Raw genomic sequence first — 26,734 nt, 5'->3', positions numbered from 1 at the left:
CTTGTTCAAAATTGGGAAAAGAGTACATCAAGGGTGTATATTGTCACCCTGCTTATTTAACTTACATGCAGAGTACATCATGTGAAATGCTTGGCTGGATTAAGCTCAAGCTGGAATCAAGATTACCAGGAGAAATATTAATAACCTCAGATAGGCAGATGACACCACCTAATAGCAGAAGTGAAGAGGAACTGAAGAGCCTCTTAAAGAAGGTGAAAGAGAAGAGTGAAAAAGCTGGCTTAAAACTCAACATTCAAAAAACAAAGATCATGGCATCTGGTCCCATCACTTCATGGCAAATAGATGGGGGGAAATGGAAATAGTGACAGACTTTCTTTTCTTGGGCTCCAAAATCACTGCAGACAGTGACTGCTGTCATGAAATTAAAAGACGCTTGCTTCTTGGAAGAAAAGCTATGACCAACCTAGACAGCATATTAAAAAACAGAGACATCACTTTGCTGACAAAGGTCCACATAGTCAAAGCTATGGTTTTTCCAGTAGTCATGTACGGATGTGAGAATTGGACCATAAAGAAGGCTGAGCACTGAAGAAGTGATGCTTTCAAACTTTGGTGCTAGAGAAGACTGTTGAGAGTCCCTTGGACAGCAAGGAGATCAAAAAAGTCAATCCTAAAGGAAATGAACCCTGAATATTCACTGGAAGGACTGGTGCTGAAGCTAAAGCTCCAATACTTTGGCCATCTGATGCAAAGGGCTAACTCATTGGAAAAGACCCCTGATGCTGGGAAAGATTGAGGGCAGGAAGTGAAGGGGGCGACAGAGGATGAGATGGTTGGATGGCATGAGTTTGAGTAAACTCCCAGGAGACAGTAGAGGACAGAGGAGCCTAGTGTGATGCAGTCCATAGGGTTGCAAAGAGTCGGACATGACTGACCAACTAAACAACAACAATGATAAAATACAAAAAAAAAAAAAAAAAGAGAGAGAGAAAAGAGTGAATTATTTCTTAATTGGTGAAATGCTAAGTGAGATGAATTATAACTTTTCACTTGTGAAACTCAAAACATTTCAATTGTCCATACAGGGCTGACAAGAAAGTAGAAGAAACGGTACTCTAACACGTGATTGGAGAAAATGTTAGCATAGGGGATTATTCGTCAATATCTCCTATAATTTAAAATGTGCATACGTTTTGAGCTTTTGAAATGTCACTTTTAGGAATTTATCTTATGCATATATTACAAAAGTTTGCCATGATGTTAATATAAGGTATAAAGTCATATTTAGTTAAGCACTGCTTATTTCTAGAAAAATAATGAACAAACGAACCGGGAACCAGTAGCCACCTCTATCAGAATATCTTTCATAAACAGCAGCCCCTAGTGGCAGTCTTTGGTAATACAGGTACAGTATACAGGAGTCAAGATCCTAGGTGCCACTGATCACTCCTCTTGCTGACTTACATTCAAATATACTGTCATCAGCCACAAGTCCTTCTTCAAGAACAGATTTTAGCTTGCTCACAGCATTCTTGTCAGCATCAAACTGAGACACTGAAGTCCCAGAGAACAGACCGCAAAAGAGAACAAGTTTCCAAAGCTGAAACATCTTGTCCTGACGCCGAGACTGTCATGGGAGGAACAGGAATGAGAATTACTCATAGGGAAATGGGATCTTTAATGAACACCTGTCACTTACACTCAACAGTGCCTGAAGGGAGATGTGGCTGTCTCCTCTCTTATAGATGGGCAGCCCAGGTCAGAAAGCTAGAGCAACTTGCACAAAGATACACAACCACTGGGTAGAGGAGATACTATTTGGAAAGTCACGCTTGACTCCAGCTCAATGCTCTTTACATAGAGATCATTTGCATATTCTGGCTTCTCTGCCTGAAACATTTCCCTCTTCTTTGCATTTTTACATAAGTCACTTCTTACTGAGTCTCCAGCTTCAGGAAGACATCATATCCTCTATAAAGCCCACTCTAGGACCCTTCCCAGGGTCTAAGTCAGGGCCCCCCACTCCACCATCTTGTTGCCTTCATTCTCTGATCAGAATCCTTGGTACAATTAGTGATGACTTGCCTCATTTCTCACCAGGCTGTGAACTCCTTAAATAGGAGCTGTGACTAGTTGAATTCCCAACTCCTAGTAAAAAGCCTCCACCTAATACAGTACAACAAAATTAAAGTTTGCAGAATAAAAGCATGAGAAATAAATGGGCACCACATCTTGACCCCACATTGCTCACCAGTTTGAAACTTCTAATATAATTGATTTTTCAATTTGCCATATTGACAATATTAGCTAATTCAAGTGGTTCCATCCCTCTGCCTCTTGACTCCAGAGCCTTCTGAAGATCTCCATGTGGGGTGACATTAAGGGGGAAGCCCACCCTCCACAGGTTTAGAGGAAAATACTTACAAAAGCCTTGTTCCCCTGCACAGTCCCCTGAAATTCTGCTGGATGGTGATAGCCCTTATATAATGGCAATGGGGTGGGAGGCTGCTCACAGAACAAGCCCCAGGTCCAAAGCCATCATGGAGATACCAAAGAAAATAATCCCTGTCCAGAGATATTTCCAAAGCAAAGGTCACCCTGGATGCTTGAATTGGAACGGATGGATATGGAGAGGACTCTGTGCCAAGACTAAGAACAGGTCCTCTTGGAACCTCCAGTTGCCAAGATAGTGGCCATTGTAGGTGGGAGGGCAGGGGTAAAGACTGAGAATGGATGATTTGTAGAATATTATGGTAGGAGGACCCATAGTGATCATCCAGTCTAACTTTGTCATCATTTGGAAACTCAGTTCAAGAGAAGGGTAGCAGTAAGACATGGACAGAGAAGGTGCTAGAATTATGCCCCATGGAGTCAGGGTCAGGGACTAGGGAGGTCAGTTTTTCCAACTCTTCTCTGATTTTTGAGAGCTCTCCACCACATCCTTCACAGTGGAGCCAGCCTCAGGGCAAATGTTTGTAATAATGCATTGCTCAATACCACCCTCCAAAGTTTACCCAATCATTTAATTGGTAGAGTTCCCCCTGAGAGACAACAATATCTGTGCATAATACCTTCTGCTAAAGCATTTGGGGGACTCCCTAATCTGCCATCTCCCTCTGCACACTTGCCCCCAATCCCGCTACTCTCAATGCAGCAGCCAGAGGGGTCTCATTCGGTGTAAACCCGAAGTCCTCCTCATGGTCCCTGTGTCATCTGCTCACTGCCACTCCAAACCATCTACCTCTCCCTCCATGGCCCCTACTGTCTTTCTTCTGTTCTAGAAAGATTCAAGCCTCTTTGCTGCTTTGGGACTCTGCACAGACCATTCCCTCTTCCCAGAACTCTCCTCCCTAGCTGTCACTGGCTCTCGACATCACCTGAAAAACTCTGTGACTGTTCACCTAAGGTGGTGCCTCACTTTCCTCTTGATTCATCTTCTTTTTGGCTTCTTTCACAGTAAATTATCATCATTTGACTTTCCCCCTTGTTTTCTGCCCTCAGCAACTTGCTACCATCATTTGTTCTGGGGTTTTCCTCTCACGTGGGTCCCCAAGAGCCTGACCTGGTTCTAGAGTGCTCCAAGCCTCTCTGGAGCATCCTATAAAGCCATCCACTCTTTAGGAAGGTGGTAAGGGTCCTATCACCAAAAATGCTCAGGAACTTGACCAGATGGCTGCTAAGATCCTGTGTGACTTGATGTGACTCTGAGCTGTGATTCTGAACTTCCTTAGTCTCTATAAAAACCATTGTTGTATATTTGTATGACTTTTCTTCCCAGCTTTTCTTTCTCCCTGAGTCTGGCTGCCACATGGAGACATGGTTCCCCCAGGCTTCCTGCCTCTTCCCTTGTCTCAACCTCCCTGCCTCCCAAGATCCTACCTCCATCTGGCCATGGCCTCCTGGAGTCACAGTGGCTGGTGCTGTTTCTCATCAGGGACCACATCTAGGACAAAGTCAGCTTGCACTGATGTCAGCCTCCTCTCATGCCTGAGTTTTGAGGTGAAATAAACTAGATGTGCTTGATCCCTGGTGGTGGGTCTGGGGCTGGCACACAAGTTCCTGCTTTCTAAGGAACCATGTTCTCAGGGTGACTCACTCATTTAGAGGTTCACTGGCTCCAATTCACATGAAGACAGAACTTCACCACATGATCAATGTCCCCCATCTGCTAAAGCCTTTGAGGGACTCCCCAGTCTAGTGCATACTAGACTAAATCTACCAAAGTGGAGAGAAACCATGTCTCCCTTCTATCTGAGGTCCTCTGTCCTCTACTCCCTACAGTGTGTGTGGAACTCTTGAACAAGCATATTAACACTTACATATATGAAGACATGCACATTCAACATTCATGTATGCACACCTGCAAGAACAAGACAGTATACACCAGATTCATGAAGAAAACACCTACAATTACCCCCTGACATTAGGGGTACTTTTACAGAATCCAGGAAACCATGTTCCCAGGATTCTGGTGAAAACAACTCACTACCACAAAAGGGGCTTCCCTGATAGCTCAGATGGTAAAGAATCCACCTGTAAAGCAGGAGACCTGAGTTGTGGGTCTCCACAGATTGCCTAGGTTCGCTTTTGTCCTCAAAGATACAATTAAGATACAATTATATGACAAAGTTCACTAGAAATGAAGCCATACAAAGGGAAATGAGACACTGTATCCTTTCAGTGCCTGGATCCAGCTGTGCCTGATGTCCTCTGTGCCCTAGACTTTCCAGTTCAAATACATTTCTCCCTCCCTATCTTATTTGTTGAAGCCAGTGTGATTTGGGTCTTGTTGTTCAAACCCACAGTAAGTCCTGACTCAGCACACTTGTAGACTCACATCTGCTTCCTCCCTTCTGGTGACTACTCGAGGGTCACATGACCACATTGGAAACATAACAGGCTTCAAAGCCTCAGAAGATTTTAGAATTCATCAGTTTAAGCTCCTTGCTGAAAATTCTTGGGAGTTTGTGGCCCAGAGAAGGAGAAAGACTCATCCAAGACTACATCCAAGGGTTCAAAGTGATTTGAACCCCACTTGCTATCCTCTTTCATTTCATCTTTTTTTTTTTTTGGTTTTGTTGACATCTTCTGCTTTGAGTGATAGCTTTAGAGAAAAAAAAAAAAAAAAAAAAGACTAACCAAAACCACCTACTAAGTTTCCTTAAATTATAGATGCCTGAGCCCCTCCCTAGGTACTTAGAGTCAGGGGCTCCAGGGTGGCTGACAGAAATGGAAGTGTCTGGACTAGATGGCTTAAAGGTACTTTCTACCTTGAGTTCTATGAGCTGTGACCCCCATGCCATCCTCTGGAACCTCAGCTCTGCCTAAACATGACCCTCACAACCCATGTACTTATCTTGCTTCATCTTGTTTCATCTTTTCAAAAACCACACAGTGGGTGTTACCACCCCCATTTCCCAGCTGAGGAACGTGAGGCTCAGAAGGGCAGGATACTCAAGGTCACACAAATGGGAAGGGGCAGAGCTGGAGAGTGCACGCAGTTCTGCATCCTCTCCGATTGAGACTGGCTGTTCTAGCTTCCATCCTCTGAGGGCAGCAGTGAGTCGCACTCTTTGACCCCAGTGTCCAGCACGCAGTACAGGCAGGCGGATGGCTGGCCCTGGGCTTGGCATTGAAGGTCCACTATCACCACTGGGGCTCACAACAACCCCCTGAGGAGATTTGAAGCCTCATTTTCCAGTTGAGGAAACTGAGGTTCAGGGAAGAGAATTGACTCACTCTGGTGTCGTAAGGACAAGGCCCAGCATTTGAGTCACCAGGGAAACATCTTTCACCCAGATCACATTGAGGGCAGCTGGTTTGGCAGGAGCATCTTTGGGCTTGAATACTCTGTTTATTCCTTGACCTCTGCTGTTTGATTTGGTTGTAATGCCTGGTGCATTGGGCCTATGTCAACCCGGAACACCTGGTTGAGGAAGCACAGATGGGTGCTCACTGACATCAGACTGAAAGCACCAGTAGAGATCTCTGGGTCATCCAGGGTTGATTACATCCATTCATCCACCTGTTTTTCAGTAGGAACCTGTAAGCCTGTCCTGGACATGAACTTGGCCAGGGCAGAATAGGGGTAGGGCTGGAGGCTTGGGGAGCTAGTATTCCTCATGCTGACTGTGGTCCTGCCATCAGAGCAGGTGCCAAAGACTGGGGCTTGGATGTTGAGGAACCCATCCAGCAAAGTCTTGGACCCATCAGTAGACCACCCTCCCAGACTGTCTATGCCCAGTTCTGCAAACATCTAAGGCCCCCTCTTCCCCTGGTTGTGGGCACAGAGCTGAGGACTGTGCTGAAATCTTGTGAAGAGAGTTTTCCCAACTCAGGAACACAGTCCAGGGGACTGAGTGTGATGTAGTGAGCTCAGACCTGGTGTTGGCCCCAGGCTTCAGCTGTCTCATTGTAAAATGGTGAGACAACCCATACTTGGATCCCGGTGACTAAATGGAAATTAAAAGGGAACCGAGGGGCTGGTGCTCATACCCCGGCTTCAGTGCTGGGCCCGCTGTGTTCGAATCCTCTCTCTTCTCTTGTTACAGGCTGTGCCGTCTGGACAAGGAGCTTCATCTCCCTGAACCTCAGGTCCCCTGTGTGTGAAATGGGCCTAAAGATGGGATTCTCCTCCAGGTGTGCGGTGAGGATGCAGTGGGATGTGTATGAAGGGCTGAGCATGAGGTAGGCCCCTAATATGCAGTAACACCAATGATGAAGTGATGATGACAGTTGTTTCTATTGTCTGGTCACTTCACTCCCTCCACCTCAGGTCTCCCATCTATACGTGGTCTTATCCCAGAGGGTTATGGAGAAGACTAAGTGAGAAGACAAAGCACTCAATATGCTTAATGCTTAAGCAATGGCTACTGCATTTCTTATTTTTGTCTGCAGTAAAGACTGAATAAGGTAAAATGGGCTCAGACCTCCAGTATACCAGCATCCACAAATTCTGGCTCCCTTGGGTGATGATATATAGCCCTTGGCGGGTATGGTTCCTCATAAGTCTCAGTTTCCCTTGCGGGGCCGAGTTAGTGATGACAGTACTGTGGTCTCAAATATGACCTGATTGAATATAGGGATTGGATGGAGCTTTCTGGTAAGAAGCCCTCGCAGGCAGCTCCTGGACTTGGAGGGAAGGATTGATTAGCGATGTCTCCAGAAGTTCAGGAGCAGAGAGTGGAGGCACTGCGTGTTTGCCACTGTTGGCCAGGTCATATCTAATTCAGACTCAGTCGTATCTAAAGGGCCTCCAGCCAGCAATGGGCACATCAACACCACATGTTCATGGAGGGTGTGACTCTGGGACCTGCCTGGTGCTGGGAGAATGAGAAGGAGACCCTTATCTAGGGTCCAGTCTTGGCTCTGTTAGTAACCTGCTTTGTGGCTCTGACTAAGATGTTTCTTTTCCCTTAGGGTCTCTGTTTTCTCTAACTGCAAAATGAACAAAGGTTTCCTGCTAGATGGCTGATCCCTCAGGGCTTTGAGAGGTGGTCAAGAACATCTGAAGGCTCTTTGCTACATCCCTACCAGCTGGGGCACCCCACGCTCTTGCTTTGAGCATGAATCACACCAGCTCCTTGGGCATAATGATAACCACGCCCTTTTTGAAGCCATAGGGCCAGGACCACAGTCTTCATGCTCAAGGCCTGACACAAAATAAACACTCAAATGATTATTATAGCTTGCATAAACATTTTTCTTTAATGCTGATTAATTAAAATGTACACATTTAGAAATCCATGCATTTTATTTATAACAACACAGAAGCTTTGGTTAGAGTCAGCCTTGGGTGGGATGGGGGAAGGACCTCCATTGGCCTCTCCTCAGACACTGGGCACTTTTGTTGCATTAAGACCCATCCCTCCCTTCTCTTTGGTCCTTCCCTGTTCTGGTGATCACAGGTATATGTAGGTCAAGGGTGTGGGCAGAGAAGGCAATGGCAACCCACTCCAGTACTCTTGCCTGGAAAATCCCATGGATGGAGGAGCCTAGTAGGCTGCAGTCCATGGAGTCGCGAAGAGTCAGACATGACTGAGTGACTTCACTTTCACCTATTGGAGAAGGAAATGGCACCCCACTCCAGTGTTCTCGCCTGGAGAATCCCAGGGACAGTGGAGCCTGGTGGGCTGCCGTCGATGGGGTTGCACAGAGTCAGACATGACTGAAGTGACTTAGCAGCAGCAGCAGCAGCAAGGGTATGGGCTTGGCTGCCTGAGATTTCTCCCCTACACAACATTGCTCCTGCTGGTGGGAATGTAGCTAGTAGTCCCTAGATGTTCCTGACCATCTCTCAAAGCCCGGAGGGTTCAGCTGTGTATCAGGGAACCTCCGTTCATTTTGTCATTAGAGGAAATGGAGACCCCAGAGAAAATGAACATCTTGCTCACAAAGCAGGTTATAAACTGAGCAAAGACTGGAACCCATATCAGGGTCCCTCCTTCATCCCACAACACTAGGCAGGTCCCAGAGTTCCAACCTCCATGAACATGTGATGTTCACATACCCATTACCAGCTGGAGGAACCATTAGAGATGACCTGGTCCTGCCCTGGCGAACATGTAGTCATTCCAGTCTCCCCTCCTGAACTTGTGGCAGACATCACTAATCAATCCTGCCCTCCAAGCCCAGGAGCTGCCTGGGAGGGCTTCTCTGCAGAAAGCTCCATCCAGCCCCTACAATCAATGAGGTGTACTTGATACCATAGTTCTTAGAGTCTCTCACATTGTCCTGACAGGAAGCTGAGGCTTAGTGAGGAAGCACACCTCCCAAAGACTATACACAATCTACCAAGGGAGCCAGAATTTGTAGACAGAGGTCTACTGGAAGTCTGAGCCCGTCTAGCTCATGTGGTCTTTATAGCTCACAAAACAGGAAAAGTATTTGCCGTTGATTAAGCATAAAACATATTGGATGTTCAGTCTCCTCACTTCATTCTCTCCATAACCCTGTACAGTGGGGCCATGTAAAGATAGGAGATCTGAAGTGGAGGGGAGTGAAGTGATCAGATAACCAGGAATAATTATAATATCATCATCACTGTTGTATCTGTGTATCAGGGACCTACCCACATTATCTAACCTCATTCTCACAGACAACCAGGGAAGAAAGTTCCATAGTTAGTTCCATTTCAGACTAGGGGACCTGAGTTTCAGGGAGATGAAGTCCCTTGTCCAGGTCCCACAGTCAGCAACAGGCAAAGAGAGGATTCAAACCCACTCTGCTTGATCCCAAAGCTGGGTCTGACCACCACTCCCTCAGTAAGCTTTTTATTTACATTTTGCCACCATGATCCAGGCACTGGGTCGTTTCCCCATTTTGCAATGGGGCAGCTGAAGCCTGGAGCCAACACCAGGTCTGAGGTGACTACATCCCTCTCGACCCATGGGCTGTGTTCCTGAGGTGAGAAAAACTCTCTTCACAAGATTTTGGCACAGCCCTCAGCTCTGCCCACAACAAGGGGAAGAGGGACCTCGGATGTCTGCAGAACTGGGCACAGACAGTGGGGAGTGTGGTCTGCTGATGGGTCTAAGGCTCTGCTGAATGAGGTCCTCCAGGTCCCAGCCCCAGGATTGGGCACCTGGGCTGCTATCTTGTCTCTGCTCTGTTGGTGGGACCACAGTCAGGGTGAGGAAGGCTAACTCCTCAAGCTTCCAGCCCTTCACCTACTCTGCCCTGGCCTCATTCATCAAGTTTCCACTGAGATGAAGCTGGGGGACCAGAGGAGATGGACACCGGTGACCTGGAGCTCTCTACCGGTATTCCCAGCCTGATGCCAAGTGGGCACCCTTCTGGGCTTCCTGGACCGGGTGTTCCGGGTTGATGTTTGGGGTTGACAGGGGCCCAATGCACCAGGCATAACCACCAGCTCAAATAGCAGCGGTCGAGAAATAAACAGGATATTCAAGTCCAAGGGCTCTCCTGCCCCACCAGCTGGCCTCAGTGTGATCTGACCTTCTCTTCGGATGCAAGTGTTGGCTTCCCGTCCTTGTGAGACCTGGGCCAGTCAACTCCCTCCCTTGAACCTCAGTTTCCTCTATTGGAAAATGGGATTTTCCAAACTTCCTTACAAGGTTGTGGTGAGTATCAATGGTGAAAATGGGCCTGCAGTGTCAAACTTAGGGCCATGCATTCACCTGCCCCTCCAGGGTGCTGGACAGTGGGGCCAAAGAGTGTGACTCACTGCTGCCCCCAGATGATGGAAGCTGAAACAGCTGATCTCAGTGGGAGAGGATGCAGAACTGGGTGCACTCTCCAGCTCTATCCCTTCCCATCTGTGTGACCTTGAACAAGTCATCCTGCCCTTCTGAGCCTCATGTTCCTCAGCTGGGAAATAGAGGCAGTAATAACACCCCCTGTGTGGTTGCTGAGAAGGTGAAACAAGATGAAGCAGGATAAGCACGTAGAGTTGTGAGCGTCATGTCTAGACAGAGATGAGGCTTCAGAGAATGGCAGGGGGGTCACAACTCATAGAACTCAAGGCAGAAAGTACCTTCTGCCATCTAGTCCAGTTGTTTTCATTTCTGGTCAGACATCCCGGGGCAGTCTACTGGAGCCAGTGACCCTAAGTATCTAGGAAGGGGTTCAAGCATCTATAGTTTAAGCAAATTTATTAGGTAATGTTGTTAATCTTTTCTAAAAATTAATTTATTTAGTTTAATTGGAGGCTAATTACTTCACAATATTGTGGTAGTTTTTGCCATACATTGACATGAATCAGCCACGGTGTACAAGTGTCCCCCATCCTGAACTCCCATCCTACCTCCCTCCTCATCCCATCCCTCTGGGTTATACCAGTGCATGGGCTTTGAGTTCCCTGCTTCATGCATCAAACTTGGACAGATCATCAGCTTCACATGTGGTAATATATATGTTTCAATGCTATTCTCTCAAGTCATCCCACCCTCACCTTCTCCCACAGAGTCCAGAAGTGTGTTCTTTACATCTGTGTCTCTTTTGCTGTCTTGCCTATAGGGTCATCGTTACCATTTTTCTAAATTCCGTATATATGCATTAATATACTGTATCGGTGTTTTAAAAAAGCAAAACTTAACATATGTGAAGAGAAAAAAATAAGTGGGGTTCAAGTCACACGTACTTTGAACCCTCCTCTGGGCCACGATTTCCCTAGACTTTTCATCAGAGAGGTTAAAATGATGACCTCTAAGCTCTCCTGTGGCTTTGAAGTCTGTTATGTTTCCAATGTGGTTGTGTGACCCTTGAGTAAGCATCAGAATGGATGAGACAGATATGAGTCTATAAATATAAGTCAGGACTTACTATGGATTTGAATGGCAGGATCCAACTCACACTGGCTTCAGCAAAAATTAAAAATAGGGAGGGAAAAGTGTATTTTAACTGGAAAGTTTGGGGCTTGGAGGACTTCAGGCGTACTTGGATCAAGGCACTAAGAGAATACATTCTCTCATGCCTTTAGTATAGCTTCTTTTTCTAGTGAGCTTTGCCAGGTGATTGTATCTAAACTGTATCTTTGAGGACAAAAGCTGTACCAGGCAATATGTGAAGACCTAAAGTCCCCCTTTGTGGGTCATGAGATCTAGCTAAGAGCTTTTCAATTTCTTTTACATTTTCAAAGGACCAGCTATTTGTTTGTTAAAGATTTTCTATTATTTTTCTCCTCTTTATTTCATTTATTCCTGCTGTAATCTTTATTGTATTCTTTCATTGATAACTTTGGACTTAGTTTATTCTTTTTTTTTTCTAGTTCCTTAAGGCACAGAGCTAGGTGGTTTATTTGGGATTTTTCTTGCTTCTTAACGTGGCATTTATTGCTATGAACTTCCCTTTTAGAATTGCTTTCCCTGCATCCTGTCTGTTTTGATATACAGTGTTTCCATTTTCATTTGCTACAAGAAATTTTATCTTTTTTATTCATTTTATTGGTTGTTCAAGTATTGAACAATTGCTGAAATGGAAATGTTGTTTAATTTCCATGTGTTTGTGAATTTTCCACTTTTCCTCTTACTTATTCCTAGTTTTATGCCATTGTTTTCAGAGATTATACTTGGTATGATTTCAGTTTTCTCGAATTTGTTTCAACTTGTTTCCAGTCTTCCTAGAAAGTGTTCCATATGTGCTTGATAACAACATGTATTCTGCTGTTGTTGAATAGAATGTTCTATATATGTATGCTAGGTCCATTTGGCCTACGTGCTTAGTCACTCAGTCATTTCCAATTCTTTGCAATCCCATGGACTGTAGCCCGCCAGGCTCCTCTGTCCATGTGGATTCTCCAGGCAAGAATACTAGAGTGGGTTGCCATGCCCTCCTCCAGGGATTGAACCCAGGTCTCCCACATTGCAGGTGGATTCTTTACTGTCTGAGCCACTAGGGAAGCCCAAGAATACTGGAGTGGGTAGACTATCCCTTCTACCGGGAGTCTTCCCGACCCAAGAATCGAACATTGTCTCCTGCATTGCAGGCAGATTCTTTACTAGTTGAGTTACGAGGAAAGTCCCCATTTGGCCTACAGTGCAGTTCAAATCCTCTGTTTCCTTATTGATTCTCTATCTGAATGATCTACCCAGTTTCGAGAGTGGGATAGTAAAGTCCCCAACTATCACTGCACTGCAGTTTATTTCTCCTTGTTGCTCTGTTTCCTTTTGCTTCATATATTTAGCTGTTCTAATGTTAAGCACACTAACATTTGCTATTGTTATATATTCATGGTGTATTGACCCCTAAATCACTTTATAATGAGTCTCTTTGTTTCTTCTTACCATTTTTAGTTTAAAGTCTATTTTGTCTGTTTTAAGTATGGCTAACCCTGCTGTTGATTTATTTGCTAACATTTTCTTGAAATGTCTTTTTCTATCCCTTTTATACTCAGTCTATGTGTGTACTTAATGTTAAAGTGAATCTCTTGTGAGCAGTATGTTCTTGGATCTTGTTTTTTATTTATTTAGCCATGTTATGCATTTTACTTGGATAATTCAATCCATTTATGTTTAAAGCAATTATTGACTGGTAAGGACTTACTGTTGCCATTTTGTTCATTGTTTTGTGGGTTTTTGTGTGGATTCATTCTTTCTTATTTGTTATCCTGCTGTCTTTTTGTGTGTGTGGGTTTTGGTAACTTTTTGTTTCTGTGTGCTTTCGATTCTTTTTGTGTTCCTTTCTGTAATAGCCACAGGGCCTTGTCTTGTGGTTGCTGTTGTTGTTCAATGGCTCAGTTGAACCATCATAGGGGCTGTGAGTGTGGCCTTGGCAGGCTGAGGGCATTTCTCCTCAGCTGTGGGCCACTCTGAGCCAGTTGTTTCTCTGCTCTGGATTCTAATGCCTTGCTCAGTGCATGTGGGGTGTATCAACGCCCTTGCCTGCCCGAACACTCTTCAAATGTGGCAGAGTCTGGGTTTGGGGGACATGCAAAGGGCAGGGAATTTGGTACCCTTGGACAAGGACCAATTAGGTTTGTCAAGGTCACCCATAGATTAGTGAACTACAAGAAAACATGGACAAGTATAATAAAATTAGGAAAACAATGCATGGATAAAATGAGAAGTTCAACCAAGAAATAGCATTCGTAAAAAATAGCAAACAAATCCTGCATTGAAACTACAATGACTGAACTGAAGAACTCAATGGAAAGTTTCAAAAGTATTAATAGACTTGACTGCACAGAAGAAAGAATTATCTAACGTGGGGGATAGGACGTTAGAAATTACCCAGTCAGACAAGCAAAAACAAAAAGAGTAAAGAAAGCCTATGGGAATTTTATGGGACAAGATGAAAAGGAATAATATTCATTATGGGAATTCCAGAAAGAGAAAACAACAGAAAGTATAGTTAAAGCAATGATGCCTAAAATCATCTCGAACCTGGGTAGAGAAATGCACATCCAGATCCATGAGGTCCAAAAAGCCCCAAATAGATTGAATCTGAATAGGTCTGCAACAAGACACATTATTATTACCTTCTTAAGAGTCAAAGAAAAAGAAAGAATTGTAAGAGCAGCAAAAGAAAAAAAGAAGTTGCATACAAGGGGAGATTATTGTAAGATTATTCTAAGATTATTGGTTGTAAGATTGTTGTAAGATTATTGGTTGATTTCTCAACAGAAACTGTTCTGACCAGCAGAGAATGGAATGAGATTCAAAATACTGAAAGAAAATAACTATCAACCCAGAATTTTATAGCTGGTGAACCACAAGCAGTCCTTTAGAAACAAAGAAGGGATAAAGATTTTTATGAACAAGTAGAATCAGAGAGAGTTCATTACCATCAGATGTGCATTATAAATGCTAAAGGAAGTTCTTTGAGTGGAAGTAGAAGTAGGCTAATTAATAGCATAAGAACATTAAAAGTAGCATAAATTTCACTGGTAGTGGTAAGTATATAGTCATAGATTTCAACATGGCTATATTGGTGCATAACTCACACAAGTGTAATTAAAAGTTCAGAAAAGAAAGAAGAAAGATAGCCATAACTATAATAATCTGTTACTGGTTTTATGATATGAAAATATGTAAATTATAAAAATAATAACCTAAAAAGTGAGGAAAAGGTGAAGTAAAAGCATAAAATTTATTAATTCTACTGAAGATGAATTGTGATCAGTTTAAAATAGAATCTTTCAAGCATAAAATATTTTCCTAAAAAAAAAAAAATAAAAAAAAAATATTTAATGTTATTCTCATGGTAACTAGAAGAGGAAGCTCTGTAGTTATTACATAAAAGAACATGGAAAGAATTCAAAGCATACTGAAACCAAAAGACACTAAAACACATCTAGAAATGGTAGCAGGATAAGAAATAAGGAACATTGGATCTATCAGTTCAGTTCAGTTCAGTCACTCAGTCGTGTCCAACTCTTTGCGGCCCCATGAACTGCAGCACGCCAGGCCTCCCTGTCCATCACCAACTCCCAGAGTCCACCCAAACCTATGTCCATCGAGTCGATGATGCCATCCAACCATCTCATCCTCTGTCGTCCCCTTCTCCTGCCCTCAATCCTTCCCAGCATCAGGGTCTTTTCCAGTGAGTCAGTTTTTTGCATCAGGTGGCCAAAGTATTGGAGTTTCAGCTTCAACATCAGTCCTTCCAATGAACACCCAGGACTGATCTCCTTTAGGATGGACTGGTTGGATCTCCTTGCAGTCCAAGGGACTCTCAAGAGTCTTCTCCAACACCACAGTTCAAAAGCATCAATTCTTCGGTGCTCAGATTTCTTTATAGTCCAACTCTCACATCCATACATGACTACTGGAAAAATCATAGCCTTGACTAGACGGACCTTTGTGACAAAGTAATGTCTCTGCTTTTTAATATGCTGTCTAGGTTGGTCATAACTTTCCTTCCAAGGAGTAAGCGTCTTTTAATTTCATGGCTGCAATCACCATCTGCAGTGATTTTGGAGCTCCCCAAAATAAAGTCAGCCACTGTTTCCACTGTTTCCCCATCTATTTGCCATGAAGTGATGGGACTGGATGCCATGATCTTAGTTTGTGGGAGTTAGGATTGTCACAAAATATAGACTGAGAGGAAAACTCTCATCGCTTTGCTATGGCCAGCAGGGGGAAAACCAGCTCTGGAGAAGGCTGACTTCAAAGAGAATCCAGCTTCGCCTCTGACCAGCTTGTGTGGCCCTGGAGAAGTCCCTTCAACTCTCTGAGACTCGGTAGCCTACCAGGCTCCTCTGTCCATGGGATTTTCCAGGCAAGAGTACTGGAGTGGGTTGCCATTTCCTTCTCCAGAGGATCTTCCTGACTCAGGGATCAAACCCAGGTCTCCAGCACTGCAGGGAGACGCTTTATGGTCTGAGCCACCACTCCAGGGCAAAGGGGAAACTGAGGGCATGCATGTTGGGGAGGAAGAAGGGCCACAAAAGGACCTCAGCAGTCCTGGGTGGAAGAGACCAAGGCCAGGACAGCGGGGCCTGCAGGGGCTGGGGAGAGGTGGCTGAGCACTGGGAGATGCGACATCACCTCCCTGAGCAAGTGACCCCATAGCCACGGCTTTAAATACTAGTCCTGCCACTTGCTACCCTGTAACCTCGATGTGTCTCTTGTCCTCTGTGAGCCTCAGTTTCCTCATCTGTACAATGGGGACAAGAGCAGAAGGGTGCTGGGAGGAGGTCATGTGGTCAGGTGTGCTGGGGAAGGCAGCCCTCCATCATGGTGGTGCTGTAGCGGAAGCAGACTGAGGCTGTCTCTGTGACATCTCAGGTCACTTTCTTGCCCATTCTGGGCCTCAGTCTTCCTGTTTGTAAGACAAGGAGGTGAGGCTGGATAATCCCCAAGCTCCCTTGAGCTTCGAATCCAGCCAGGTCTCTGCTTACCTGGTTGCACATATCCCACATCCCCCAAAATCCCAATGAAAGGAATGCAATGGACCATACAGGAGGTGCTGAAAAGGCTTTTTATTGCTGGGGGTGAAGGGTGACGAGCATAGGATGTCCTAACTGTAAGCACGTGTATCTGAGAGGTGTCCTTTGACTGGGCTCAGTTGTCACTCCTGGGGGATGGTCCGTCCCAGCAGCACCGACCATCCCAGAGGAAACTGGAACAGAGATTCAGTCAAGTCTCGGGAACCAATCTGGAAGGAGACCCTGATGTGAGGCATGGACACCCTGGGACCCTTACTTGCTCCTGCGTTCACCAGACATGGCTACAGGAGTGCTTCCCCTAAACCCTGCGAGCTCTGAGGCTCGGGGAGGGAATGGCACCTGTGGTTTGGGCTCTTTCTCTGGCACCTGGCACTGACCCCCACCTCATCCCCTCACCCTCCCACCACCCTCACCTTAGCAACAATGGCCAATGTGAAAAGACTGATTAGGGCCCAGAGGAGCCAGGGTTCAGGGCTCAGTGTACGATCAGGATCAGGGATCAGACTGAGATGCAATCTGGTCTCTATCTGTGACCAGTGTCAGGGCTCAGTCAACGACTGGAGTCAAAGCTCAGTCTGACTGTTCCAGGCTCAGTCAGTGAGCAGAATCAAGCACAATCTGTGTGTCTGATTAAGAGTCAGGAGTTGGTCTGTGACCGAGATCAGGGCTCAGTCTGCCACTAGAGAAAGAACAAAAGCCAAGTTTGTTTCTGCTTCTCCACAGGCCCCTCTGGGGGGTCTTATCCTCCCTCAGCCCAGGGCCCTGGACCCAGCCCTCACCAGCAGGCAGACATCCCAGCAGTTTTCTTCATCTGCGCTCTTCAGTCTCCCTGCTGGGAGTCCTGAGGCTCACCTGAAAGAACACAATTAGTAGCAGTTCTCAGGCTCCAGCACTGGAAAGCTGAATACAAATCAGACACCAGTGACTGCCACCCTCCAGCAGGTCAGACTTCACAGCCATGGGACCTGTTGTGTATCACTCCATCTCTCTGAGCTCAGTTAGTTCATCTGTGAAATGGGTATGATAATACTACCCATCCCCACAGGGTCATTGCAAGGATCCAGTGAGATAGTATATAAGAAGCATAGAGCAATGGCCCAAAGAACTAGGTCTGTGGCTATTTTCTAGAAGAACTGCCTCCAGGACCCTCATGCTTCACTCATCCCATTTCTGTTGCCCACAGCCCCAGCAACTCCAGCCATGCTAGAAACCCAGGTCAAGGAAAGTTCCCATGGGCTGAGGGTGAAACCACACCTCCTTATAAGAAGGGAAAGGGAAGGGACGGTATTTATCACCAGTGCCTACTGGATATTAGGCTCTTGCTGCTTTTTCTTTAAATCCATTCATCAGCTAAGCTGTGTTTACAATCTCCTTTCACCTGGGAGGAACCTGAGGCTCAGAGAGGCGGAGCTAGTTGACCAGGATTGCACAGTTGCTAAGTAGCAGATCCAGGGTCTGAACCCAGATCTGGCCCATCCTCTTTCTCACATCATTCTGGGCAGCAGTTTCTGCCAGTGGGACAAAGGAGGGCAGTAGAAGCTCTCAAAGGCTGACAGAGACCCTCAGTCTGCAGGGACCCGTCCAACCACATTCTCCTGACTTGCTCAGGATGAAGGGTCCTCAGCTTCTCCAGGATCCCCTGACCAGACCTGCTGGTGCTGTAGGCATAGAGCGACATACCATCCCCAGTGAGGCTGCAGAGGGAGCCCCCTCCTCGCTTCCCCAGGCTGTGACTTACCGATGAGTTTCTTAACACACTCTGCACCCAGGCTTTCAAGGAGTTCACGGATTCGTGGGCACAGCTGAGGGTCACACAGAGCCAGTGAAAGAGAGAAAGACATAGAGAGAGAATTGGAAAGAGGGAAGGAAAGAAAGAGGTCAGGAGGTGTGGAGGGAGAGGAGAGATGGAGAAGGAAGAGGACTGGTTATTACCTGCTGTGAGCACCCTGCTCCCCACCCACAGAGATGCTCAGTACTGGGGGCCTTAGAACTTCTACCTTTATGATTCTAGGACTGTGGAAACCTAGAAGGTCCAAATCTGAGAACCAGAGGACACTAGAACCCTAAAAATCTCAGAACATTAGAATCCCAGTACCTTAAGTATCTAGACTGTAAGCATCCTAGATCCCTGTGCTCTTAGAAACCTTGTCCTTTGGACTCTGAAACCTCAAGGGTCAAATGGGGCCCTGGGAACTGTAAAGAAGTGTTTCTCACAATTTTGTGTGCATACAATTCCCCGAGGATCTCGTTAAAAGTCAAATTAATGAGCAGCAGGTCTGGAATGGGACCTAAGGGTCTGCATTCTAAAAAATGCCCAGGGAAGTTCAGTGCTGCTGGTCTGACAACCATAGTTTTAACAGTGACCCTCCAGTTCAGTGAATATCAGGGCCTCCTGGAGGATTCCTTAAAAAAATAAACCCAGATTGCAAGCCCCCTTCCATAGTGACTAATTTAGAATCTTTGGCATTTAGGGCACATGGTACATATGGTTTTGTATATGATACATAGGAATCTGACCTATGGTGTGTACAGATTTTGTATTTAAATAAATTAAATAAAGTTGTATTGAAATAAGAAAAATGTTAGCTAAAAGGCCTATTGGCAGTCCATGGGTATGGCAAATGGTTCAAGTGTGGGACCCAGTGATTTCAGCTCATGTTGGACCCCTCTTCTCCTCGCCAGGCCAGGCTGAGTGAAGCAGGGTGGGGTGGGGGGAAATAGCAACTGACACCTCATAGAGAAGTTGGCCTTTCAGAAAGGAAGGTGCCCAGAGAGTGCAGCCCACCCATGGAATGTCACCCCTGCCCCCACCAGGCCTGGCTCTGCACCCCCAGGAGTGGGGGACTCACCTCATCCTGCACCACAGAGGACACCACTCTTCTCGCAAGGTTGATGCCAAAGTCCACAACATCGTTGAACAGTCCAAAGCGCCTGGAGAAGAGAGGAAATTGATAAAGGCTGGTGAAGTTGGCAGAGCGGCCAAGAAGGAGCAGTGGGAAAGAGGGTGGAATATGGTGGGGCACTTCGAGGTCAGGTGACTTGAGCCTCTACCCAAGGGGATCATCACTTAGAACCCCATGGTTGACCAGCAGCCCACCCCAGTAGCTCATGAGAGTCTTATCACCATCCTGAGACCTCATTCACCCATCCATCCATTCTTTTATCCATCCATCCGTCTAGCCATCCATTCATTTATTTGTCAGCACATATTTACAGAACACCAACTATATGCTGGGAACCAAGCCTGACTTAGGACACAGTGATGAACAAACCACAAACAGCTCCTAACATGGTACCTAAGTATTAGAGGCAAAAATGATCAATCAGAGCTTTCTGTAACATCTTATGGAAAAACCCAAATAAATTTTTTGGCTAACCCCGCATTAAACAAGTTTTCCTAAGGCTTGCTCCTTCCCACTATCAGCTCTCAGCATAACTTTCACCACCTCAGGGCAGCCCTCCCTGACTGCTTGCCTAAGGTAGGACTTTGTACCAGTTTGTATCATAGCACTCTGTTAAGTGTGCTGCACTGCTCAGGGATCTTGGCCATCTGACGTTTCCCGTGTGAGCTCTTTATTACTGGACTGAATGCTTGCCTGTCTGCCTTCCCCTCAAGAGTGTAAGCTCCACAAGAGCAAGGTCCTTGCCTGCAGTCACCATAAATTCTCCAGAGCTCAGAAAGGCAGCAGCTTGGAACAGATGCTCAACATGTTTTTGGCTGAAGGAGGAAATGAAGTAAACATACAACTAAATACATAATGACAACTTATGATAGGTATTGAGAAGGGTGAGAGTAGATCTTCCAAGAGAGAAGAGGAGGAATTTTGTTTTAGACTCTGAAGGATGAGAAGTACAATAAGAAGGAATGTGGGAAAGGTGTTTGAAACTAGGTTCCAGAGCAGTCTGTGCATGGGTCTTGAGTGGAAGTTTTTCTGAGACTCAGAGCAAAAGCTAGTGTGTCTAGAGCAGAGAGGGCAAGGGGGAGAGCACACTGATCCAATCAGGCAGAGCCTCAGTGGCACTGGGGAGAGCTTGAGATTCCACCCATGGCGAAGAGAAAAGCCCCTAAAGGATTTGGAGCAGCAGAGTGGAATGCCATTTCACCGATATGGACACTGAGACCCAGAAGGCTGGATGATTTCCCTGGGGCTATAGGCTAGGCAGTGTCCAGCAGGGCTCAGGCATTTGAACTTACATTAGTCTTTCCAAGTGATGATAGGCTACAGAGCCTATCTGTGGGTTTTGGGGGGTCCCTAGGCAACCTGTGATCAGATCCCTTGTTGGAGCAGGATGGACTGACCTGTATTCATGGCTCAGCCTTGATGCCTGCCAAGGTCAACCTGCCCCAGTCTCAGCTTCCAGACCATTCCTCCTCTCCAAGCCAGGACCAGAGTCAGCCTTTTTCTCTCTACCATCGTCCCTGGGCAAAACCTGCTTTTTTCAACCACACAGTTTAAGATCTAGATTTCGTGGGTTACTGGAGATCAGTGACTTAAATGGAGAGAATTAATTTTTCAAGGCCTCATTTTGGGAATCTTCCATTGAGTGGAAGATGATTAGGGCACAATCTGAAATTAGAGCCAGTAGCAGGGTTTACTCTTCTTGCCTGCCCCTAACTAGAGGCAAGAAGGTAAACACAATATATTATTATTATTATTATTATCATTATTATTATTTGAGGGACATTCGACCCTGTGAACTGTAGCCCACCAGGCTCCTTGGTCCATGGGATTCTCCAGGCAAGAATACTGGAGTGGGTTGCCAGTTCCTTCTCCAGGGGATCTTCCCTACCCAGGGATTGAACCCAGGTCTCCTGCATTGTGGGCAGACGCTTTAAGCTCTGAGCCACCAGGGAAGCCCGATATAATAAGAGAAGGGTCAGTTCTTCAAGTAGATGTAACAATGTTAAATGTGCACGCAACAGAGCTTCAAAAACCATGAAGCAAAAACAAATAAAGTTGAAAGGTGAAATACACAAACTCACAGTTATGGTTTGAGAGGTCAACACTCCGGTCTTAGTAATGGGAAGACCCAAGAGACAGAAAATAAGGATAGATATTACTATTACTGGAAGCTTAGTATGTGCTTGGCCAAATAGTCTCTGAGTATGCTATGTATTTTCTCATTTGGTCAACATAGTAGCATATGAGTTAGGTAATGTTACCAACCTTAGTTTAAAGATGTGATAGCTAAAGCTTCTATAGGCTAAATTGATTACAAAGACACAAGTGAGTGGCAAAGCTAGTTTGACTCCAGAGTTTGAACTCTCTCTCTCTCTTTTGTTTTTTTTTTTTAACCATACTCTGCTCCCTCCCAGGTAAGGAATAGGGCTGAAATTATGGGTCCCAGCTCCTCTGGAATTCCTTGTTGTGCAGAGATGTGTGGGCCTGACCTGTGCAGCACCGTGAGTGAGATGCTTTCTGGGTTGTTGGTGCATTCTCCCACGACCACATTGGAGTCACCACTCTCGGCATCAGTTTCAATGCTGACATTAGTTTGGAGGTCCACAGTGAGGTTCAGGCTGACAATCTCACCCAACAGAGGCCTGCAGGGAATAAGATTCACAGTGAACAGAGGTGAAGAAGTCTCTTCATACTGCCCACAAGTCTCTCTCTCTCTAGATGGCCATTGCATGGGATGTCTATGGATAAAGTCAATGGTGTGTAAATTTTTTATGAAATCTACATTCTTATATTAGGTATTACTTTTCCTGGTCCCATGGGTTTGGCGCGTATGAAATTTTTATACAGTATCACACTGATAAACAAAATAAAAATAATAGTTAACATTTCTTGAGCACAAACTCTGTGTTAAGTGTTTCACAAAAGTCTTTTACTTGAATTAAGCGATTTAATCTTGACAGCAGTACCATGAGGGAAAAATACTATGATTATCTCTATTTTCAGAGTGAGGAAATGTCTGGTATAGAGAGAGGTTAAGTAACTATCCCAAGATCTCATATCCAATGAATGATGAAATAGCAGTACACTTAATTTATAACGACTCGTCTAAAAAAAAAAAAAGACTCGTTTACACATCTGCATTTTCCTTTCTCTTAGTATTTAAAAAGTAATTAAAATACTTAGAAATTACTGTTTCTAATATAATTTATATAATTAATGAAGTAGTAAAATTTCTAATATAATTATAGTTTCTATATAATTTTCACATGCCTTTCATTACATACTGTATACTACTATATGGCCATACTGGTGACAGCTATTTAAAGAGAATCTTGAGAGACAAAATGATGCTGGAGGAAACTTTGCCTAAGAATTATAAATGTCCATGTCTTCTCAATTTTCAACTATTATGATTAGATAAGTTTTACGATTTTGGAAATATATTTCATGGAGGACTTTTTAAAAAAGAGATTTGGTTCTGGGCAATGTTTCTTAGAACATTTTAAAGGTTAGGATTTAGGAGTTGCAAAGTCCTCCTTATTTTACAGATTGGGAGAGCAAGGCAGCAGGGTGGAAAAGTGCCCAATGCCAGATTGGAGACCTATTGGCCATACCTCACTGCCTCTCCCAACCCTCAGATTCTAAGGCTACTCACAGGTTCACGGTGACATCAGCAGTGATGGGGATCTTCACGTCAGCACTGTTGTCAGAAGTTGCCTCGAATGTGATACCCGGGACTTGGACATTACTGATTCTCACCCTGTGTAAAAACCACAGTTCACCCTTGTCACTCCTGACAGCCATTGCTTGGCTCTTCTCTGCCAGCATTGTGCTGAGCATTGAGCCTCATGGACTTCACCTGCTTTGGTCTCATGAGAACCCTGCTCAGGGGTTGGATTCTTTCCATTGGAGGCATGGCAGACTGAGGATCAGATGGCTGTGATTTCCTCAAGATGCCAAGGGTGAACATGTGCCAGAGCCAGTATTTGTTTTTTTTGTTTTTGTTTTCAGTTGAGATATAGCTGCTTTATGATGTTGTATTAGTTTCAGGTGGGCAGCAGAGTGATTCAGGTAGAGATATGTATATTTATAGAGGTATCTTTATTTCAGATTCTTCTATCTTATAGGTTATTACAGAATATTGAGTATAGTTCCCTGTGGTATATAGTAGGTCCTTGTTGGTTGTTTATTGTATATATAGTAGTGTGTATATGTTAATGCCTGGAGTAGGAAATGGCAGCCCATTCCAGTATCCTTGCCTGCACAATCCCACGGACAGAGGGGCCTGGTGGGCTATGGTCCATAAGGTTGTAAGGAGTTGGACATGACTGAAGCAACTTAGCATATGTTAATGCGAAACCCCTAATTTCTCTCCCACATTGTTTTCCCTTCTGGTAACCATGCGTTTGCTTTTTATGTCCACAAGTCTGTTTTGTATAAGATCTTTTGTATCATATTTTAGATTCCATACATAAGTGGCGTCACATGGTATTTGTTTTTCCTCCGTCTGACTTATTTCATTTAGTATGATAATCTCTATGTCCATCCTTTGGTTGCTGTAGTCAGGATTAATTAATTCTTTTTATGCAGAGTCAGAATTTGAACCCAGAACTGCCTGACTCCCAGACGTTATGTGTGGAGCCACCTGTGTGGTGTGAATTCTAGTCTTCTCTCTCTTGAGGTCATTTAGGCTTTTATACTCAGCTATATTCAGAGAAGAAAAGTCATTCCTTGGAAAAGGGACTTTAGGCATCAGCAAACAGATAGAGGTGAGGGAGAAGAGAACCTTCATCCTGACCCTGAAATCACAGAATGAGAAGGTCCAGACCCATGAGATGCTGGACAGGCCCTGCAGCGCTGACTCTGATTTTCCCAGGCTCTGGTAGAGCTGGCCTCAGACCGCTTCTGCTCTGCAAGAACACACAAGGTTTGTTCATCTTTCTTTCTTTTATATTAAACTTACCTACCCAAAGATACATATTCTCTTTTCTGGGAGCAAAGATTTCCAACATGAAGCATCAACTCACCCTGTAAGCCTGTTCACTACTTGAAAAATTCCAGAAATGAGTTGTTCCAACAAATTCTCAGATTCCTGGTTCTCCACAACCTCTTCTGAACACCTGGATTGCAATTCAGTCTTCAAATTCTGAAAGATAACTGCAAAAACAATCTCCGTTTAGTGTAGTACACAACTTAAGAAGCAGTTCCTAGGCACCAGGTACTAATGAGACTACTTTCCTAGGTTATCTTATTTCATCTTGTAACACGCCCATAAAGTAGATGGTACTATTATCTGCACTTTCAGATGAGGAATTAAAGGATCAAAAGGTTAAGAAACGGGCCAAGGTCACACAGCTAGGAGAACTTGTGCCTAGTGTGCTGCCTTCGTGCTAATATATGCTCGTCATTTCAACAAAGCAATCAATCCACTGAGCAGGCAGTAGATATTGATTGCACATCAGATTCTAGTAGCGAAGATTAAGGAGATGCTCATACAAACAGAATAAACTGAGAACAAAATAAGAAATGGAAAATGTAGAATCAAAGAAAAAACATGGCTCCAAATTATTAAAGTGGCAAATAGGAGCCCTGGATAACAGGCCTAGAAAGCAGTGATTCATTCAGGAGCAGGAGGACAGAGAGTCCTAACAGAGGGTCTTTCAGAGAAAAGAGGGATTTGATAGAGGAAGTGACATGGCAGATGCAGAATGGCATAGTTGAAAAGAGTTCAGAATATATGTGTAGGAAATAATTCAAATGAGAAACAGGAAGGCAACAACTAGCTCAAAAAAACACACACAAAAGGCTACAGGAAAAGATATGTAATCAGAGTACTCCAACTTGCAATGGACAATATGTACCTAATTATAATGATGCAAACAGAGACGGAAACTCCGTCTGGTCCTATAGATAATCCAGACACTTCTGCTTCTGAGCCCAGTTTTGTCAGCAGTGAAACTGGAAAGTGGGTCCCTCTTATATCTTTGACATTTGCCCAAGCCCTGGCAAGGTTTGAAAGACAGTCATATACAGAAATTAGTTTCTCCTATAAAGCATGTTTGTCATGGTGCTGGTAATGTTTCCAGAAATTGAAAAGAAGGCCCAGTTCTTCCAAGAAATCAGGATTACAAGGACATATGATTAACTAGAAAGATAGGTAATTTTAAAGCTACCTAGGCTAGATAGGAATCCTTTTCCAATAGTTAATACAGAGTACTAAGTAAATTAAATGGCCCAGCAAAAGACTATGCCACAAGTATAAATAAAATATTTAAATTAAATATGTAAATGACTAACAAAATATGAAAAATATGAGTGAATTCTTTCAAAATTAGAGAAAAGCTAAGTGACATGAATTATAACCTTTCATCTGTGAGACTGGCAAAAAATTCAGTTGTCCAAAACAGTGCTGTCAGGGAAGTGGAAAAAAAGGTAATCTCATAGACTATTGGAGAAAATGTTAGCATAGGGTATTATTTGTCAATATCTACTGTAATTTAAAATATGCATACTTTTGAACTTTTGAAATGTCACTTTGAGGAATTTATCCTAAGACTATATTAGCAAAGTTTACCATGATATAAGATGTAAAGTGATATTCAGTTAAGTGTTGCTTGTGTCTAGAAAAATAATAAACAATGACCAATTAGTCATTATTTCCAAATAAACAGGAACCAATTAGCAACCTACCTTAGTAAACAACCCATAAAGAGAGCCCCTGCTACAGTCTTTGGTAATACAGGCATAGTATTTAGCAGGCAAGCTCCCAGGTGCCACTGACCATCACTATTGTTGACTCACTTTCAATTGTACTGTCAACGCTGGCAAGTCCACTCTCAAGAGCAGATCTCAGCTTCCTCAGAACATCGTTGCCACGATTGTCAAGAAGAGATGCTGAGGTTCCAGCGAGCAGGCCGCACAAGAGAACAAGTTTCCAAAGCTGAAACATCTTGTCCTGACACCTGGGCAGTCATGGGAGGAACAGGAGTGAGAATTACCCATAGGGAAATGGGATCTTGGATGAGCACCTATCACTCTTACACTCAACAGACCTTGAAGATAGATGTGGTTATCTCCTCTCTCACCACCCAGGTCAGAAAGCTAGAGCAACTTGCCCAGAGACAAACAACCAGTGAAAGAAGGAGATACTATTTGAAAAGTCATACTTGACTCCAGGTCAGTGCTCTTTGCTAGGGGTCTTTTGCACTTGCTGGCTTCTCTGCCTGGAACATTTCCCTCTTCTTTACATTTTTACCTGAGTCACTTCCTACTGACTCCAAATTCAGTAAGATAGCATGTCCTCTCACTCTAGACCTCTCCCCAGGGTCTAGGATAGGGGGCCCCACTCCACCACCTTGCTGCCTTCATTGTATGGCCAGAGTTCTGGGGACCAGTTAGAGAAGACTGATTGCCTTTCCCATCAGGCTGTGCACCCCTTAGAGGAGGGATTGTGACGTATCTCACTATCAAATTTATAACACATAGTAAAAAACCTGCTCTTCGCTCACTACAACAAAATAAA

General features: G+C 44.5%; 1 protein-coding gene across 1 annotated transcript; it reads right to left on the bottom strand.

The window, feature by feature from the left end:
• Positions 1-16,423: 16,423 nt before the first annotated feature.
• Positions 16,424-26,168, bottom strand: LOC122681604 (short palate, lung and nasal epithelium carcinoma-associated protein 2B-like). The gene is made up of 8 exons (XM_043883849.1): positions 26,014-26,168; positions 24,240-24,369; positions 22,868-22,972; positions 21,702-21,854; positions 19,159-19,240; positions 18,048-18,111; positions 17,089-17,161; positions 16,424-16,518 (listed from the first exon to the last, which is right to left on the bottom strand). Exons 1-7 carry the CDS (start codon positions 26,159-26,161, stop codon positions 17,130-17,132), a joined length of 714 nt encoding a protein of 237 aa, XP_043739784.1. The 5' UTR covers positions 26,162-26,168; the 3' UTR covers positions 16,424-16,518; positions 17,089-17,129.
• Positions 26,169-26,734: the final 566 nt, after the last annotated feature.

Source organism: Cervus elaphus, chromosome 23 (assembly GCF_910594005.1).
Source record: "Cervus elaphus chromosome 23, mCerEla1.1, whole genome shotgun sequence".
Taxonomy (NCBI): Eukaryota; Metazoa; Chordata; class Mammalia; order Artiodactyla; family Cervidae; genus Cervus; species Cervus elaphus.
The sequence above is the reverse complement of the archived record's forward strand: the minus strand, read 5'-3'. Positions and strand labels throughout refer to the sequence as shown.